We start from the raw sequence: 20,650 nt of genomic DNA, 5'->3' as shown, positions 1-20,650 counted from the left end.
CTTCGAGCTTGAAAGGGCCGGGCTCGACTCTAATTGACAGCTCTATATATAAAACACTAAATTTGTTTGAGATTTCCACAGGCATTAAGTTTGTTTTTTGAATCTTCATTTCAATGAACTAATACTTCAAATGATGTCAGTATCGGGCTTAAGATTGAAGTAAAGTATGCAAGGTTCAGTCCATGCCCATTTTTTTTCTTTATCAGAAGTCCATGCCCTCTCCTTTACTGGTTAACAAAATCAATATTCAATACAAAATATAAAATCCATTAAGTAGCATTAATTTACAAACCATAAACAGCATGATTCATTCCGTAAACCCAGTACAATACATGGAAAACATGTTTTCTTTTCAAAGGAGAAAAAAACGAAGAAACGAGGCCAAAGAAGATTCATTCTTGAGTCGCTGTTAAGAAACACGTACATCTTTCGAACAATGTGGCTGAATGGAGTCAAACTGGTATTTGTATGCTCTCTTGACATCATACTGCAGCATGATAAACACTCTCACTTGTCAATCAAGATCCTATCAGGGGAAGCATTTCATCCTCTGCAATGAGACACAAGTCAACTTGAGCAGAACAAAGATCATAACACTATCAGGTGCGGTTCCATTTATTTACCTGTCTTTCGATTTCAACAACTGAAGCAGCTAGCCTGCGTTTCAAAATCGATCTGTCTCCTTCGCAATCTTCACTCTCGGTGTCTACCAGTAAATAAAAGAGCATGTTTTTGAAAGGATGCGAAGAAATTTGAGATAAGCATAGACATATAGACAAATCAATATGATCAGACCAAGTAATAACATACTGATACTAAAATTGTACTTCATGCCCATCTAAAATCTGCATTGTCTGCTTATATATTGTCATCACAATGGAAATTACTTTCAACCTTGATAAAATTGTAGTATTCATGCCCGTCTAATTGAATGTCACATTAAATCACATTAAATATTTCAGATATAATCAATTCCAACCTTGCCAATGGAAATTGCATAAACCTTTCTATTGTCAACCCTGCATAAAAATTCAGCAATCCAACAGTTTTACATTTATTTGCGCACAATGGTTGGCCTTTTCTTTGAGGTCGTGACTTTTAATAATTTGGGATGATAGGCACCTCCTTTCTAAGGAAGTCCTACTACGATGAGAATGCACTTTCAGCCAAGTGTATCCTCAACTTAGGCTCCAGGTAGCAGTCACAAGGGAGTAGGGAACTACAAGGGTTATGTTGGTTGGGATAAGCATCACTGATATATTTAAATTGAAATATTATGGAACTTTTATATTTTTTGTGAAACCCTATATTGCCTGATTCGTGAACTGTTATGAATGGTGCGAAGTTTATATATGTATACAAATATATTTGCCAACTACCTTTAAATGTTTCGTTGGTGTAGGTTAGAATATCAAATTGTTATTGAAACATTTACTCTCACATGTTTTATAGTTGAATCCTTTATTAGTTAGTTCCTTTTCTACCACAGTAAAGCATGTTGTAGTTTTTTTTTTTTTCTTTTATACTACCACGATAGTGTTTGCCAAGTTTGGTATCGTGGGATGAGGGGGTTCCAGGTGACATTCGAAGTCCACTATATCTTGGTCATAAGAGTTACTACGTCAAATCCACATCATTAGTGAACCACGTTCATATATAATGAATAAATAATAGTTAAGTTCCACCACATGATATCCTACAGTCTAGCTTAACTATCATATAAGCATACTGTCTCATCAGTAAGTATGGTGTACATGAGCCGATATAGGGAGATACAACAGAAAACTAAATTTTGTCGATCTAGAAGCACAAGCTACATGATGTCACAGAGTATGAGTATCTGCCAACGCAAATGGTCTCTGGTTGAAAGCCAATGAGCAAAACTTGTTAGGCATGATGTTTAAATTGATACGTTTTGGACCAAAAATAGACATGTTTCATTTGACATCAAAGGCAGTTGAAGGAGGGGGAAAAAAAACGGAGCTGGGGGTTGGGGGGGGGGAGCTTTAAAAGTTGGGTTAATACCAAAAAGAAGAAAGTAAGTTTAATGGGTTCTTACCATAGTAATAAGATGATAGAATAGTAATACGCTCTGTTGGCTGGGAAAGGAGAAAAAAATAATCTTAGTACTGAAGCATAAGTATATAGACAATTCTTCAGCATTTATAAAGCTAGGTCCAACAAGACGAAGTAAGAAAACAAATATACCAAATTATTGGCTTGCTAAAATGAGGGAGAATATACCTAAGGTTCACCTAGCTTATCATGGGCGCACAGGGTGGCAGGGCCCAAAATATATATATATATATATATAAAGGTTCACCTATCAGCAGATAACATAGATGATGATGAATACATGAACACTGAGTAAAAAATATATATATCATATTTTTTCACTTTAAGGGAAGAGGATAAGAATTTTGTATTTCATAAATGTAAATTCTGTTTTATACTCCCTTCGTCCTAGATGAAAGAATGAGATAACTAATCCACATAAAACAACAACAACAAGAAGGATAAAGCCTTATCTCACTAAGTAACTAATTCAGATAAATTAAAGAAATTAGTTTAGTTATTTATTGAAAAAAGTGTGTTGGTTTCCTATTGCAAACTATCCTTATTGACTGTACACATCAATTTGTCCAATCAATTGGGGTAGTTTAAGGAAAAAAATGTAAGAGACAAAAGACATTAGTGCCTTACATTTAGAACCAAGATAAACTTCTCAATTAACTCCTATATTTAGGACTGGAAGAAATATATAAATTATTAAATCAAAAGATCCACATATGTGCGTGAACATTCGTCCAACATTTGGGAGATCTAATAAAATATAACCACAAAGATGAACTTTCCATAAACATAACTTTATGCGCAAGATCAGTGATTGAACATCAAATGCAGGAAAACACAATGCTCATAGAATGATAAGATTTTCAAGGATACCATAACAAATATCCCTTCTTTACGAGTAGGTAGTTCCTCAAGCTTTCTCAATGTATCATCGCCTCTAGTGACTCTTCCAAATACTGCATACTGAAAATGGCATACATCAGATTATCAATTAGAATCATTATTGTCACATTTGGGTTAATGTTTTGCAACAATTTTTGGCAAGTGTAGCTCATCCACCTGGCCGTCAAGATGAGGAGCATCTCCCAGAAGCATTGAAAATGAAGATCCACCACTGTCTGGATCACTGTATCTGTAAGAGAATAAACAAAGCATCAAATATTCCCGCAGTCACTCAAACAAATATAAGAATGGTTCAAAATGTCAGAGCCAGGGTAACATGATAACGAAAACTAAGTTAAACAGCCAATGTCTGCCAAAGAGGAAGACTCCAAAAATACACACTTTCCTAACTGCTGGCTAATACATTCCAACATCATGGCTATGCCAGTCTTGCAAAGAGAAATTTCACATATCCTCAATAAACTAGTATCAGTTCTACTCCTAACATCTCAAATAAGTGATTTCTATTTTTTTTACTCTAAATCAATCAAAAGAGGAAGAATTCCAAAGATGTCCAAATATGATTATGATAAATCCAGCAGGATTATCTTTCATTATCATCTTTCCACATCCAACTAATGATACACTAATGCCTTGTATGGTTGAAGAATTTTGGGAGGGGAGGGGAGCTTGTTTGGATCAAACAAATTGGCAGGCAAGGGAGGGAAGATTCTTCTTCCCTCCAAATTAGGGGCTTTTGGAGGGGCAAGCTGCATTTTGTTTGTAAAGACCAATATATCCCTATCACTTTTTGAAAACCCAATTATGCCCTTTTCATTTGCAACCACACTCGATCAATCACTTACTTATGGTTGATACATGGAAATTAGGAATAATGGAGGTAATTAGGGGAATTAGGAATATAAAGGTAGTTTGGGTATTTAGATATATTTTCTATAAATAGGTCTCCAGGATGTAATGGGTCATTATGAATGGAATTAATCTTTATCTTTCTCTCTATTCTCCTTCTGCCTCTCCTCTCTCTCCCTCTTTCTTTTCTACCTCTAACAAAGGTATCAGAGCCTCCTCTCTGGCCATGGAGGAGCCGCTGGAGATTCGATCCTCCGATCATAGAGGTGAACTAGAGCACTACCTTGATTTTAAACAATCTATGTCTCACATTTCACAACAGATGAATGAAATCTCGGCTAAGCTCACTCTACTTGTTGACCAGCGCTTGTACCCTCCTTCAACAATGACGACATCTATGTCGATTACCACTATTCCTTCTCTGCCTTTAGTCACCAGAAAAATGATCCTCACAACAATCACAAAGTTAGGACAGTGGAAGCACGTTTCATCTGTGAATAAGCACAACAATTCCGAGAAATCTTACTGTATGCACACCTTCCAGAGTCCACCACCAAAGTCTTCATCAACAGACTTCAGCCTAAACTCAAGACATTTGTCCAAGGCTTCAATACAAATAGTTTAGCTAGTGCCATATATATGGCGGATTTTCACAAGAAGTATAGCCTGAAAGGGAAGCAAGACGCGGAGAATGATGGTTCAACAAATGTAACTAACCTGGATAATGACTTTGACGAAGATGAAAAAGAACATAGAAGTATAGAGAAGGAGTTCACAATTCAAGAAGTTATTGATCAAAAATTAAAACCACCAAAGCTAACAAAGCCTACATGCATAGAAGATGTGACGATATTGGAAAACTCAATGTTTGAGGAATGTGATTTTGTCAAGAAAGATGTGCAAACAACAACACTCATTAGCTCCCTAAATCAAGAACCAGGATAGCGTCTAGTATTAACGAGCTCATCTACACTTATCAACTCAAGGCATTTGGAGCAGCCAATGACTCCAACCTACTTAATAAGAGATTTTTGCACTATACTTCCATCATCAATTTTTGGGCCCTCTCTTAGTATTTCAATTGGTTCTTCACCACCTGCTGTCATGTGCCTTCTGCAAGGTGAGCCATCATCATCATCATATTATTTTCGAAACAGAGCACAAAGACTCCCCAACAATTCCAATGGCAGCATTGAAGTCTTCCTTTTGCATCAGAAACTCGATGCCTACAGTCAAGTTCTCGCACAATTCAGCATCCCTGTCACTGGTCAATTTGTTGAAGGCCATGCCGGCGCCTTCACGACAAACACAAAGATGAGGGTGGTGATGAACTCGGCCATAACGACCCTCAGGGTATCTGGGTGAGCGGCCTTCAGGCGTATGGCTTCAATCATGAAGATGACAAGTCGGGTGGAGATTTGCAAGTGATCATGGACTTAGAGTTTTTGTTGGAATTTACTCAATATCCTCAAGCTAAGTGTGCTTCTCATGGAAGTGAGCTGGACACAATCCAAAATTTGAGCTTCTTGAATGATCTGCTGGGTCCATGTGTGATTCTAAAAATACCCCAACAGTCAAATTTTTCCATGATTGCAGATTTGCCCCTAGCGTCCTCCCAATATTCTCCACACAGCAACAAGAAAGCCCATTCTCACATGTTTTGGGCTTCTCCTGCATCCCTAGCCCCAAAAGTCTCTTGAAAAGGGAATAATCCAAAATGGGTTTAATTACAATAATGCTAGACATTATGTTGATGAAGTTTGGGCTTCTCAAAAGGCTTTTGGGTGGAATTGGATCTTGAAGATGGAGCTAAGGAACGTTCACAAGCTTTGACAATGTGCCTTTCACCAGTTTAGGTGGGTTGCCATGATAGGCTTTTGGATTGAATGAATAAGGCAGCATATTTGGGTTTTTGATATCCATAAATTATGTTCTTAACTTATTTTATTTTAGAAGTTTTTTGCAACTTAAGGTCAACCCAAAAAAAGAAAAAAAGCTAAGTCTCATTTTAGATATATATTTTCTTGCTTTTGTACTGATCCTTGTGGACAAGGATCTCTTGTTGGGGGAAGTATTGATACATGAAAATTAGGAATACTAGGGGTAATTAGGGGAATTAGGAATATAAGGGTAGTTTGAGTATTTAGATATATTTTCTATAAATAGGTCTCTAGGTTGTAATGGGTCATTGTGAATGGAATTAATCTTTATCTTTCTCCTTCTGCCTCTCCTCTCTCTCCCTCCTTCTCTTCTACCTCTAACAATGGTTGAGAGATTTTAGGAGTTGTTCAGCAAAATAAGGAACCATATCACCTGTTGAAGTGGTTCAACACCTAGTTTGTTATTTTCTAGCTATTTAAGTTTGTTTCAGATATTTTAGGGATAATTTAGATTTTATTTAGTTATTTCTAAAGTATTTCAGCTCTATAAATATGTAAGCAACTAAGAAGCTAGTCATGTTCAAAAATAAAATTTCATTTTATCCCTTTAAAAATTCTCCTAAGTGTTGGCTATTAAGAGATTATAAAGTGAGATACTTGCTTTATTTTTTCTTAGTACTATTATTATGCCTTTATCTTTTTATCAGTTTGAGCGCTTCCCAATTTGGCATCAAAGCCGCATTCTAAATGGCTGCCATCCATTCTTCCAACATCCCAAACCAGTCTTCCAACAACCCTCCTACTCCTGAGACCTCAAAAAATACTCTTGCATATTCATCAAACCCCTTAGCCACAATGGCCTCTTAATTCAAACCCTTGAAATTTTAGCAAACAATGCGGTTGCACTTGAAGCTACTTCCGCCAATAAGATCCAAGGGAAAGACAAAGGAAAATACCGTTCTCCTTAGGATGACAATGGCAAGGATGATCCAAAAATTCATGGAGCTATAGCATAGCAAACTTCCTCACACCAAAATTGAGTTTCCTAAATTCAATGGAGGTAGGGCTAATAACATAAGAGTGGTGAGTTGAGTTAGTCAAAATGGGGCTCAGTTTGATTGCGAGCTTATTTTAGCCTACAGTATCTAACTCAAGCCTAGTGGTCAAACAAAGAATTTTCTTATAAAGATTGGACTACATTAGGGGATCCTCTCTGAGTCCTTATTTGTTCAACTTGATCTTAAATGTTTTGACGGAACATATTCAAGGGAAAATTCCGAAATGCATGCTCTTCGCGGATGATATAGTTCTTATAGCAGATACAAGAGAAGAGGTTAATTGCAAACTTGAGTTATGGAGGAGACATTGGAGTCGAAAGGTTTTCGTCTGAGTAGAAGTAAGAGGAAATATTTATATTGTAAATTTGGTAAAGGACTATTCGACAATAATTTGAAAGTGAAATTGGGAGATCAAATTATACCTCAAGTGGAAAAGTTTAGATATTTGGGAGCCATTATTCAAAATGATGGCGAAATCAGTGGAGATATTTCACATAGAATTCAAGCTGGGTGGTTTAATTGGAGAAAAGCTAAAGGAGTTATTTGCGATCGTAAGGTGCCTAATAAACTTAAAGGAAAGTTTTATCGCACTGCTATCAGACCGGCAATGTTATATAGTAGTGAATGCTGGGCTCTAACGGGACAGCAAGAGCATAAAGTTGGAGTAGCAGAGATGAGAATGTTACGATGGATGTGCGGACATACACGTAAAGATAAAATTCGAAATGAGCACGTACGCGAAAAAGTGAGGGTGGCACCTATTGAGGAAAAAATGGTAGAAAATCGGTTGAGATGGTTTGGGCATGTACAAAGAAGACCAAGGGAGGCACCGGTGAGAAGAGTGAAACATAACTTTGAGTCCGATTAAGAGAGGTAGAGGAAGGCCTAAGAGAACACTTTTGGAAGTTATTAAACGCGATCTGTTAATTAATAATATTCCTAAAAGCTTGATAAATGATAGAGCACAATGGCGTCTTGCAATCTATGTAGCCAACCCCACCTAGTGGGATAAAGGCTTGTTGTTGTTGTTGTTGTTGTATCTAACTCAAGCCCGTAGCCACTTGTGGGTTAGCTCGCTTATATTTTTTTTTTCATTTAAAAAAAGTTAAATTCCATACTCTCCCAATCTGAGTCATAAGTCTTTGTCTCTCAGGCAAATCATTTGGCAACCTCCTGGGGATATTCTCGCACCACGCCAGTTTGTATGATGCTGCGAAGGCATTCATCTAGGTTCTAGTTAGAGCCATAGTTCTCTTACAACACCTTCACCAACTCATCCCATTAAAGGATGGTTTGTTTGCGATAGACACAAGCAAACAAGTCGAGCACATCACCTTCTAAATACATGGATGCAACATCAACTTTTGAGCTCTTCAGGTCTGTCATAATGTTTGAAGTATTTTTCTACTTTCAAAATCCATCCTTGAGGATCACCTCAATTGAATTTTGAAAATTCAATTTTGGTGTGAGGAAGCTTGCTGTATCTAAAATTCCATAAATTTTCTAGGTTGTCCTCACTATCTTCATCCCAATGAGAAAGGTATTTTTCTTTCCATTTCCCTTGGATGTTATTGGCTAACTTCTAGAGAAACCACTTTGTTAGCTAAAATTTCAAGGGTCGCAAATCTGGAGGTTGTTGTGGCTAATGGGTTTGATGAACAAGCAAACAGGTTTTCTAAAGGGTCAGGAAATGGTGGAGGGAGGTTAGAGGAGTCAGTATGGTTACCAAAACATGTGTTTATCATCTCAAGCTGAGCTCTGATGCCAAATTAGTAAGTGCTCAAAGTCACAATTAATTAATACAAGGAATAAAGCAGAATAAATCTATAAAGAAAATATAGAACAAGTATCTCGCCCTATAATTATCTCAATAACCATGCTTAAGGGAATCTCCAAAGGGAATAAATGAATATTTATTTATGATATGCCTAGCTTTTGAGCAATTATAGAGCTGAATACATTCAAAAATAACTAAATAAATTCTCTAAAATATCTTAAACTCCAACAGCTATAACGTGACAAACTAGATTGGGAATCACTTCAACAGAAGATGTGATTCCTTATTTGCCTTCCAAAATCTCTCAAATAGAGTAATTCAAAATAATTTGAATTAAATAAAATAAAATAATAGCTCAATTCAGTTTTTGACGTTCTCCTTCTGAAATAAATCTTCAGAGGTCTCTTATCAAAGTGTTAGCTCATCATTGGACTCACCAAGACTCTTGAATTGGGTTTGTTACAAATATTTTAGGGATAATTTCAATTTTATTTAGTTATTTCGAATGTGTTCCAACTCTATAAGTTGGCTAGCAAATCATATTCAAAAATAGTAATTCATTTTATCCCTTCATAGATTCTCCTATATGTGGCTATTAAGAGATTATAAAATGAGATACTTGCTTTATGTTTTCCTAGTAGAATTATTTTTCCTTGATCTTCTTATCAGTTTAAGCACTTACCACAAGCTCCACCCACTTAGGTATTGCCACAGCCCCCCCTTTTTTCCCCTCAGGTTTATGCATAAACTGAAATCAAGTTACATAGCACAATGGCATAATGCAATCTATGTAGGCAGCCCCACCTAGTGGGATAAGGCTTGTTGTTGTATCAAATTCATTTTGTCCAACTTCCATTGTTTTCTAGCTTAGCAACATTTCTGGGATTCTAATTCTTGATGTTCAATCACTACTTCCCTCACTTTGCAATCTACGTGCTCATTCACATGCCTGTTATGAGAGTACAAAGAGGAGTTAGTGTTGACCCTTTCATTTCAAATGTAACATTCTTGTTTTATCTAATGCAGAGAAATCGAATATATCAAAAAAGCCTCAACATGAAACTAAAATTATGGTTACTTAAACCATAAAAAACTACTGGGTTATTGGCCTTCATATTCTTCAATACTGAAGGATTTTGTTATATATAACTATATACAAGTCATTACTCTTCTAGAACTAGTCCATACGGTCCAAGATCAACAAATATGATAAAGATAAGATCTACACACGTTCAAGCCAAAAAAAATTAAGATAAGATCAACCCATGCATTGCTTATGTAAGACAGACTTCACATTCTGGTCTGAGCAGAGCAATAACAACAAACTGGTGTTATTGTTATTATTAAGTTATATGTTGCCTCCTTGCGTATGCAGTAGCTATATGTTGGTTTGTCAAAGGACTACGTTATCTACGTTTACATTTGGTTTTGTTTACATGTTACTTTGATGTAATTAATACACATTATATAGAATGGTATCAAAAAAAGACATCAACACAGACCATGGTACTGAAAACAATTGTAGGGAGTCAATGACATGGGCAAGAAGCATGGATAATGCACTAATTGATGCATTTATGGATCAATAAAAGTATATAATAAGGGGCAAAAAAATGAACAGAACTTTCACAACAACATATGATAAGATAGTACAAGAGTTGAGTGCTAAGTTTGAAAAGAAAGTTGACGAGAGGATAAAAAATCATTGGAAAGCATTGAAAAAAAACTTCTCCAAAGGCCTATCAAAAAATAATAATAATAATAATAATAATAATAATAACTTCTCTAAAGTGCACAAAATTTCATTGGATAAAAAAACCAACCTACTCACTTATCAGATGCTGAACCAGAAGTGTCGGATACTCTCGTTGAGGTTAGATAATTTTATTTTGTATTTTATAAAACTCATCATTCATAAATTGTAATTATAGATTTCTTAAGCATTTATTCCAATCTAAGCCAAAAGCAGCAGCTTGGAGAAATACACCCATGCCAAATTATGAGAAGATGATACTCTAGAAAATGGAAACGACAAAGAAGGTAGGGAGGGGTCTCTGACTTCAAAAGGCACGGGAAAAAGAGAGAGAGAGAGAGAGAGAGAGAGAGAGAGAGAGAGAGAGAGAGAGAGAGTATACTCAACTATCGAAGATGACTTCAATGAATACATCAATGATGTTGATAATCAAATCTCTTGTAATGAGGTGACAATAGGAAGTGTTGACATTTTTATTGATGTTGATAATGAAGTTTTCTCAATCCTAAAACAAGAACTTGGGGGAACTAGTTATAGCAAGAAGAAGAAGAAATTGTTTAATCATGATTTTAATGATTACAAAATGGAGAAAATTTCATTTAACTGGGAAATTTAATGGCATTTAAGCGAATCAAGAAGTAAATGGGCTCCTATGCATTAAACCTTGATTCCTATTCCCCCATATTACTTTGCCTATACCGATAATAATATGAACTGCCTAAATTATAAAGCCTCGATTCCAAGTGATTTTCTATAGGAGAAGTATTTGACTTTGCCTAGAATCTTTTAAGGCTTGTCTGGTAACAAACCTTTGTTCTGTGAGAAGTATTTCAACTGGTTTTAATCCCCACTTGTAATTGTTTTAGAACACTAAAACTTCTCTCTTCTTAGAAGATCTTTTTCTCTATATCAATACTAATCTTGCTTATACCAATACTGAGCTCTCTATACCCATACTATTTTCTCTACACCTATACTAAGCTCTCTGTACCCATACTATTTTTCTCTATACCTATACTAAGCTCTCTATACCCATACTAAGCTCTCTATACCCATACTAATCTTCTCAATACCCATACTATTTCGTCTATACCAGTGTTATTCCTTGTTTCTCATGTTACATCTTATATGAGCACAAACCTTTCTTATATGGCTACAAACCTTTTTATATGAGTGAAGACCTACCTTATATGGGTACAAACCTACCTTATAAGGGTGCAGACTTGTCTACACCAGTACTATTCTCTATTTTTACACTATCCTTATCCCGATATTATTTATTTACACCCATATTAAACTTAGCACTTATCTCCAAAATATTCATTGTCTATACCGATACAATGGTACTTAAAATGGTACTAACACAAAGGTTTGTGCTCTGTTTTACGTTCCAAAACTTGTGAGCTTCGTGTCTCACTTGTTTCTCATTCTTTTCAATTTCTAAATGTTGTGCTAGCCTTATTACCTATCTAGAAACCATCTAAACACAACCTTGGATAAAGCCTAAATAATTATCAATTCTTATACATCTATTCATACCCACATTACATTTGGCTACACCAGTATTAATGTACCTATCTTTTGTCAAAGCATTAAATGCACATAATCACTACTTTCCTTACTTACCATGAGCACTCAACTCCACCAAAAAGCACCATGTCATTGCCTTATTTCCATAGAAGCTTAGAGGAAAGCTAAAGATGAGTCTAACGGTTAAGCAAGTGTGTCTAACGGATCATTAGTTGTCTCTAATTATAAATAAACACATTTATGAAGATAAAAGTAGAGAGCTAGAAGAGTTATTGCACAAACTTATGTATTCAATTTTTTACCAAACTTCTATGTATACATCCATTGTTTTATGTACTGATTGTAAATCTACTCTGAGAGAGTCTTTAACAGTAGTTATTCATTCTTGAACATGTTCTATTTATCCCTATTTTTCATTCTTCAAGCAGAGGATTTAAGCTCGGAAAGCTTAGGAGGGATATCACATTACCTTTACAAAAAGGAGTGATTAAAGCCAATGTCTAGAATTGTATTGTGCCAACTAAGAACCCAGATTAATTTTGGTAAAGTAAGTGAAAAAAATCTCAACTGTGACTTGAGGACTGGACTGAACGTAGGCTCAGATGATTAGAACTAAACTAGGATAAATACTTGTGCAAGTTTCTCTTACCTCCTCTCAACATACTTTGGTGTTATCATTCTTAACTTATCTTTTTAATCTTGCATTATTTATCAAATTTTTATTAATCCCTATTCATCCACCTCTTAGGCAGTTTTACAGAAAGTTGGGTAGGACCAAAAATACAAACAAATTAGAGAAGGCTATGGTTGATGTAGTTGAAGCATTAAAACATGGAAATATCAACTATTGAGTGCTTGAATCGACTAGTTATGAGATTGATGCAGCTTAACCAGAGGTCTCAAGCTCAAGTCCCAATGCAATAATGATTAAATTCTCAATGGGAGGCATGCTCCCAAAAAGTTACCCACAAGCTACTACCTAGATTAGTCTAGGACAAAGACATGGAATATCAAAGCTCATGCCAAAAAAAAAACCCTAAAACAAAGAAATATCATACTCCAAGGGTGCTACAGTCACAAGCAACGACAGATATCTAGAAAGGAAATTTTGTCTTTGATCAAAGGATGTGGATATGACACCAATAAACTGCCAAAGATTTATACCAGTCTTATGCATGAAGGTGATATGCTTACAATAGTCTTGTTTACAATGGTGATATTGCATAGTACAATCGAACAAATAATCTTTTTTTCTTCAAAATAATACACTGCCTCCATCCCAAATTATAAAACACTTTTTAAGGAGATTCAACATCTCAAAATATAAGACACTTTAATAGGAATAAAGTTTCATTAATGATACTTTTTCAATATTACCCTTCCAATATGTTCTTTCTCTTTAATATCCTTTCACAAATTGAGTATTAAGTGAAAGACATTTTTGAAAATTTATAATTAAAAAAAAGTAAAGTTGTAAACATATTCAATGAGCTTTATTGGTATGATTTTATTTAAAAATGTTGTATAAATTAGGATGGAGGGAGTATTAATATAAAACTTTGTATTTAAGAATAATGGATAGAGACATAATTTTTTATGCATGAGAAAATAATTCAGAATAAAGAACTTTAACATAATTATTTTTAAGGCAAAAGATTTCACATTTTCTATTAAAAAAAGAAGACATGCATACTACAAGAAAGAAATGAGTTATAAGTTTGATAAGGGCAAAATGGTCAATATATTTTTACCTCCCCCTCCTCTGCTCTTGAACCAAAGAAGAAATAATTACCTTCCCTCCCCTCCAATTGAACCAAATAGGAAATCATTACCTCCCCTCCCTTGAACCAAAAAGGGGATAAATATTCTTCCTCAAGAAAATGAACTCAATATCTAACGGACTTCAAATCAATGCTTGATAGATGGAGTAGCAAATCCATCTTAATATTCATTAACCCTAAATGAACTTGTTTTCAACAGAAATCCTATCTAGCCAAGAAGATGGTGCTAGTTCTTTTTTTCTCTCCATGAATACAACGACAGTATGACTCTCACAAACAACACAGAATTATCTGATCATCTCTACAAATAATAAACTTGAGCTAGCTCATTTCCGAAAGGTAATTATTAAGATTACCATGTCAAACGTAAGTAACAAGTTGCAAAACAATTAGATTAACAAGGAACAAATGAGACTTTGTAATTCTCAGTGAAGTTCCGCACCACTCCTTGCTTTGAAAATCTCCTTAGAACTTGTTACAAATTTAAACAGAAATATACTTGATCTTAAAGTGATTCATTATGCAAAATGTAGAATAGGCTGACAATCCGTGTCAGAAAACTACAGGTAAAAGCAATTTAATGACAGAAACAGAAGCATGATTTTAAGAGAAGTCAACATTTCCAACAGCGAAGACACAGTTCTACAGATGCCTTGTCCAGGAGAGATCTTACCTTCCCATAGAAAGAATACCTCGAACATGTTTGACTTGGCTAAATTCACCAACAACAGTCTTTTCAGCTTCTCTTTTTTGTTCTTCATTCATGGGAGCGGATCTTCCACCCATAACATCCGCTACTTGGGCCACAAAGCCCTTATCTACCTGTGCAATCAATTCAACCCCCTCTTCAGCTAAGAAATAAACACAAGCATTAGATTGCATCGGTTCCGGAGAACATTACCCGGAAAAAGTGATTTGTGTTATAGCATCCAAGTCGCACAAGTTTAAAAATGTGATCAACAGTTTTGGGTGCAACTGTGGGAAAGAAACCAAATTCAATATCCCCGTAATTCGTCTGCATTAAAAAACGAAAGTGATTCAGGCCAACAAAAAAACCTATATGAATATTAGAAATCCTTATCTACCGCATATTCTCAACCAAGACGGGATCTTTTATTCCTTGAGCAAGTCAAATACAAATTTCACTCCTACCCAGTGCACGCAAAGCACAAAACTGATCTGAATGGTCTTATTAAACAAAGTGCGTTATCCACAGTTCGGGTTTCTCATCATAATTATCATCCATGAATAAGTACAGATTCATAAAAAGGATCGTCCGCAGCAAAATTGGCAAATAAATAAGTAGTACCAAGTCATTCTGCTAAAGCCTTGTAGTTTAAACTTGTAATGCAAAATCAAGTACAGGTTTGGCGAACTAATTAACAGGACGATACAAATTTTTAACCTGAAAGACAACACGGGTAGATCCAAGTTCGGGTTCTTGAGATAAAGCCCCAGAGATTGCAGAAATATACACCAAATAAATGCAACCCTTGGTCCGCAATTCTCTAAGATCGATTTTTGGAAACAATGCCGTCGTCGGCCATCTCGCCATCCTCACCGTCACAGAAGTGAGAAGACTCAAATAATAGAAGCAACAGATAGTTGGTAATGGTGTAAAACCCAGCTAATCCAAAGCATAAATCAAAGTATAAGACAGAAATTGACTGATGATATCACTTTCCTCCTCTTCGTCGATGGAGTCAATCGAAGATCGAAGCCGGTGTCTTGACAGCAAAAAAAGATGGAAGCTTGTTTCTCGACGGTGAAGAGGATTGGAAGCTTGTCGTCACTATCCTAGCATTCCGATCTCCAGTCCGGTGACGGTGATAGGGGTCGAGGTCGGAGATGTTGCCCTCGGGGTTGAGCCGTTGATCTTTGTCGAAGGAAAGGAGCTATGCAAGGGTGAAAAGGGTAGAAATGTCAGCCAAAATTTGGGGAGGATCTCTTCCTTTTCCCACCTCTTTCTCTCTCTCTTTCCCCTCTTTTTCTTTTTCCTTTTTTTTTAACTGAAAAAAAAGCATTCATAATTAAAAATGAGATTAGATCATATCAAGGATAAATGGCATGCTTAACCACTTTCATAATCAACTCTTGTCTTTTTTTTTACTGTTGGATTAAAAATTGGGAGAATTGCATCCAAGGTCAGAAATAAGAAATTTACAAACAAGGTTCAATAAAATCATATATTACTCTAAAAGTTCAAAGACCTCATTTGTAATTATATTTCTCAATGAAATGACATATTTGCTCCTCCTAAAATTAATTGATGTTTGACTTTAATCTCTTTTTCCTCTCCTCTTTCTCACTCTTCCTTCTCTATCTTCCTCTTTTTGTAACATCCTAAAAATTTATTCTCCAAATTAATTGATTGAATGAGGGGTAGTTTGGAAAATTTAATAGTAATTGAGTGTGAAAATGGTTAGAGAGGGCTAACAAACCTATTGGGCTTTGATTTCAATCTTTGAATCAAGTCCAAAGTTGATTTAGGCCACTTGGACCCAATTATAATGCAAGACGTGAACTGACCTTTTCTTTATCATTCATCGATGCAAATGGACCATATGTCATGATGGATGGTTGATTTTTTGACTTAATAACAATACCTTTAGTTTGAATTTTGAAGAAAAAAAATGGGAGAACATGAAGAGAAATGTTGAGCTCTGCCAAGGCATAAAAAATTTGAAGGTTTGGGAGTATTTTGAGCTTGTCTACATCTAGGCAAGCTTCCATCTACCCTCCCTCTTCCTCTTTACTTAGTTTTTAAGCTAGGATTGCTATGGGAGTGTGATTTTCATACCTTGGGAGCTGAACAAAGTGATTACACACTAAGCAATTTAAACTAGATTAATCAACTATAGAGTATAGTGGCAACCTAGGTCGATTTCCTAAGAGGTGTTTAAAAATTAAATTTAGAGCTTCCTAATGCAATTAAATTAAAATAAAAAGCCCCAAGAGAATATTGATTTTAATTTATTAAAACTAAAACATTAACTAACCTAATTAAAGTCTAAAGACCTAAGCTAATGAGTTTGTGAAAATTGAAATGGAATAAGGTACTTGGAATTGAATCAATGCTCAAATTCTAACCACTTATGAATGTTAATTAGCCACCCTTAATTCTTCTCTTCCTAATCAAATTATGAAACAACTAGGATAATTATCTCCAGCAACTTAACCTCATTAGGGACCCTAATTAAACATAGGATTCTAGAGCCTAACTAAATTCCCTAATTTAGCTTTAAGCCTAAGTTAGGTAATTAAATTTAAATTCTAGCAAACATGCTTAGCCTTTTACACTCTTAAATAACTATGGTGGATTACAAGCAAGCCAAACAAACATTGCTCAAGATTGTGATGAAACATAAGCTAGCTTAAAACACTCAAGAATATTCAAAATTATGAAACATTTTAGAGAGGCCAAAATGTATAGCTCAACATATCAACTAAAATTTAACAATAATCAAGTCAATCTCCATATAAAAACATTGGCCAAGATTATGGTTGTAAAGCCAAACCATAGCAATCCAAAACTATGGTCTTACAAGTCTGTTAATGAAAAAAATTAAGAAAAAAATAAAATAGTTACAAAAATAAAGACCCTAGCGATTCAATGAGGTTCCATTCTAGTCTAAGCACCCAAAGTGATTTAGCTTTCAAAGTTCTTCAAGTTCTCCATGGGAATGTCAAAGTGGCCAAACCCCTTCATAGAATCAAATGGAAAATAAAGCATGAAATGGATGATCAAGTGGTAAGAATGTGTAGAGAGGAGTGAGAGGAGAAGAATGAGAGTGATTCGATAAGGATCTAATGGTTGGATGAAGAGAAATGGAGGAGAGAAAATGGCAAAAGTGGCTGGAATTTGAGAGAAAATTAAGAACAATTAAGAATAAGAGAGAGAATGTATAAATAAAATGAAAGAGATGATGATTAAGATGAGGGTAACGGGGAAAATTAAAACAAAAAGGAAAAGAAAAAACTAGGAAACTATTCTCATTTATTTCATCAAATGATCTGATTATTCTATCCCTTTTTAGACCCAAACTAATGCCATTCTTGCCCAACTTAGCCCCCTTCCATGATCTTTGACCAATTGCAAAAAGTCTAAGTTTAAATGTGCCACTTAAGTCATAAAATGTATATAAAATCAAAATCAAATATTCATGTGACCTAATAAATAAATTCTTGCACATGGAATTAATTAACTAGCATAGAATAATATCAATAAAGTAAAAAAGCACATCAAACCCTAATTTGATCAGCAAAGTCAACAACCCAAAAAGCGATTTTTATTTTATAACTCCTAAACTAAATTGAATTTTAAAAAAACAATTTCATATTCATTCTTTTAGGCATAAAACACATGGACCATAACATTAACCCAATTTTTTCATAAAAAGTGCAATTTTTGACCAAAATATTCCTAGGGCACAATTTTTCCCCTTAGGTGATTTTATCACTTTTGACACCATAAGTGTACCAAAATGAGGAATAAAACATGTAAAATGGCCTAAATGAATGGATAAATAAAATATAAGTCTTATTAGAAGTCTTGGGTCCAAACCCATTGACTTAAATGGAGTTAATTAATAGGAGTTGTTTAAGCTATATAAACTTGTGTTTGATGATTTTGCATGTCCTTGAGTTGGAGCTCTCATTAATAGATGAAAATTAGCATTTACTATGGTAATTAAATATTGTTGGAAGTCATTAATTGTGGTTGTTGAGTATAGTGAAGCTATATAGACCTAATGAAATTAATACACCTAATGGGTGTGAGTATGTACAAAAGGTTGAAAGTTTTAGGTAGTTAAAGTGTTGAAATCAGACATTAAAAGTTGTAATCAGTGATAATAATAATAATGGAAAGTGTTGTTAATTGTAGATTAACTGTAACAGCATGGCCCCTAGCCCCTTATGCTAGCGAATGTGGTGCTGGCACGTGTTCCCTCACGAGCCCATGTGTGACTTTTCCCATAGTAGTACATGGGTTATTCCTCACTCCACCAAAGAGGTCTTCTGAAACCTTTCCAGAGATTGAGCCCCAACCTCTCCTGCATTAGTAAAGTTGGTCTACTTAAAAGTTTATTTTTTCTTCTTAGGAATGTTACCAACTCTTAAATAGTTCTAGTGACTAGCCTTCAATTCAAACTTTCTAACTCTTTCAGACCACCTTTCCTCCTCCTAACAATTTTGAACTACATCTGCAAAGCCTTCTTCCAAGAATTGTGCAACTTGACACCTAAAAGGTATTGTCTGACGAGACAGTTGAGGAATACGAGCATTATGTAGGTATGTCGATTGATGGTCAGAACTGAACTTCCTTAAGTGGAAAACTTTGAAATCTAAAAATTGGGAAACTCATTCAATGTTGATTATAACATGTGTTATGCCAATTGTATTTGAGTATGATGATATGAATGTTGGCATGCTTAATGTGTTAAGCATGTGTATATAATGTTACATGTTGTATAATCATAAAGCTAGTACAAAATAAGGTTTTTATAGGAGACTTTCTACATTGTTTGGCATGTGTGTTGCATGATCATAACACTGGTACAAAATAAGGTTTTTATTGGAGATTTTCTATATCGAGTAGTAGGCAAACAATGTAGAAAGTACAGGTGGTGTCATTTTTGTTATAATAGTCAAAGACTATTTGACTTTTTGTATCAAGTGTCAACACAACTATTATAGATAATACTTTTGACATCAAGTAGGGGTCTACTCGATGTAGGATAAATTTATGAACTAAAATAACTTTCTATATCAGGTAGGGGTTTACCCAATGTAAAAAGTATCATTCTACATTAAGTAACTTGCAACCTAATATAAAATAAATTTACAAATTAAAAAATAGAAAATGAATATCACTTTCTATATCGGGTGCCACGTTACCTGAATGTAGAAAAGTTCATGTTTTACATTCGGTGGGGAACACCTGATGTAAAAAGCATTTAAAACTAAAAAAACACTTATTACATCAAGTGGAGCCCCTACCCAATGTAAAATGTCCTTTAAACTCCCTCGCTCGTTGTCTCTCATTTTGGCTCTTCTTTTTCAGCATCTTCATCATCATCATCGCTGCCTCTTCCTCACAGTCTCTTGTCGTGGTCTCTTTCTCTACTGTCGACGCCTCCTCCATTGTCTCTACCCCTTGCCTCCTCCTCCTCCCTCATCCTCCTCTTTGCCTCACCCTACCCCCTCTCCTCCTCCTCCTACTCTTACTCCTCCTCCCTCTTTTCCCTCGGCAACTTCCATAAGGCATGGACATAATTCCTTTTTTTAATTTTTAATTTTTTTAATATATATATATATATATATAATTATATTTTAATTTAGTTTTGAACTTGTGTGGCCTATATGTGATGAGACACATGATTAATATCATAACATTGGGCAAAATGAAATCTACAAAAAAGGTAAATATATTTTTTAAAGTTTTATTTTATTATGTTATTTGAGATTATTTAATAAGCCCTTTTTGTAAATTATATTTTAGATATTCAACAATTCAAATTTATTTCTCAAAGCTAAAATTGAAGACATTAGGCAATTTATTTTGGGGAGAATTTGCGAGTTTCATAGATGGTTTCATACAATTTAATGAGTTTGCTAGTTGTAGACAAGTTTTGAAAACTTTTGTTGAGAATTTTGATAGTTTTATACAATTTAAATAGTTGTTAATTTTGGATAGTTCAATAGTTTTTGGGTAGTTGATAAATAGTTGTTACTTTTGGATAGTTGTTAATTTAATTTTATATTGGACATTGTAAATAAATTGTGTTATTTGATTTGGCCTTGTTAATTTTTGTATACAGGAATGAATAAAATTGAAAAAATAGATACATTAGTATAAAAAACAAAGACTTTCTACATCGGTTATTGCCATAATCAATGTAGAAATTTCTACCATAACCGATATAGAAAGTATATTTCCTATATCGGTTAGGTGCTCCAACTAGTGTAGAAAGTGCTTGTATCTTTTTTTTAAAAATTTTTTTTGATATATTTATCAGCTATGTTTAATCAAAGTAGAAAATTGA

General features: G+C 34.7%; 1 protein-coding gene across 7 annotated transcripts; it reads right to left on the bottom strand.

Moving 5' to 3' along the window:
• Positions 1–246: 246 nt before the first annotated feature.
• On the bottom strand, positions 247–15,548 carry LOC129321584 (peptidyl-prolyl cis-trans isomerase CYP23). Of its 7 annotated transcripts, none has more exons than XM_054967408.1 (8): positions 15,010–15,548; positions 14,506–14,619; positions 14,278–14,426; positions 3,133–3,205; positions 2,947–3,036; positions 2,060–2,099; positions 624–706; positions 247–487 (listed from the first exon to the last, which is right to left on the bottom strand). In XM_054967408.1, exons 1-8 carry the CDS (start codon positions 15,157–15,159, stop codon positions 410–412), a joined length of 777 nt encoding a protein of 258 aa, XP_054823383.1. In that variant the 5' UTR covers positions 15,160–15,548; the 3' UTR covers positions 247–409. The 7 variants fall into 7 exon arrangements, 5 of the variants coding, with proteins under 5 accessions (XP_054823383.1, XP_054823384.1, XP_054823387.1 ...); XM_054967409.1 differs by having other exon boundaries at positions 247–550; positions 15,010–15,544; XR_008596038.1 differs by lacking the exon at positions 247–487 and adding an exon at positions 2,245–2,323 and having other exon boundaries at positions 15,010–15,546.
• Between the last annotated feature and the right edge of the window lie 5,102 nt (positions 15,549–20,650).

Source organism: Prosopis cineraria, unplaced genomic scaffold (assembly GCF_029017545.1).
Source record: "Prosopis cineraria cultivar Desert tree isolate PC_DT_omini unplaced genomic scaffold, ASM2901754v1 PC10, whole genome shotgun sequence".
Lineage (NCBI taxonomy): Eukaryota > Viridiplantae > Streptophyta > Magnoliopsida > Fabales > Fabaceae > Prosopis > Prosopis cineraria.
The sequence above is the reverse complement of the archived record's forward strand: the minus strand, read 5'-3'. Positions and strand labels throughout refer to the sequence as shown.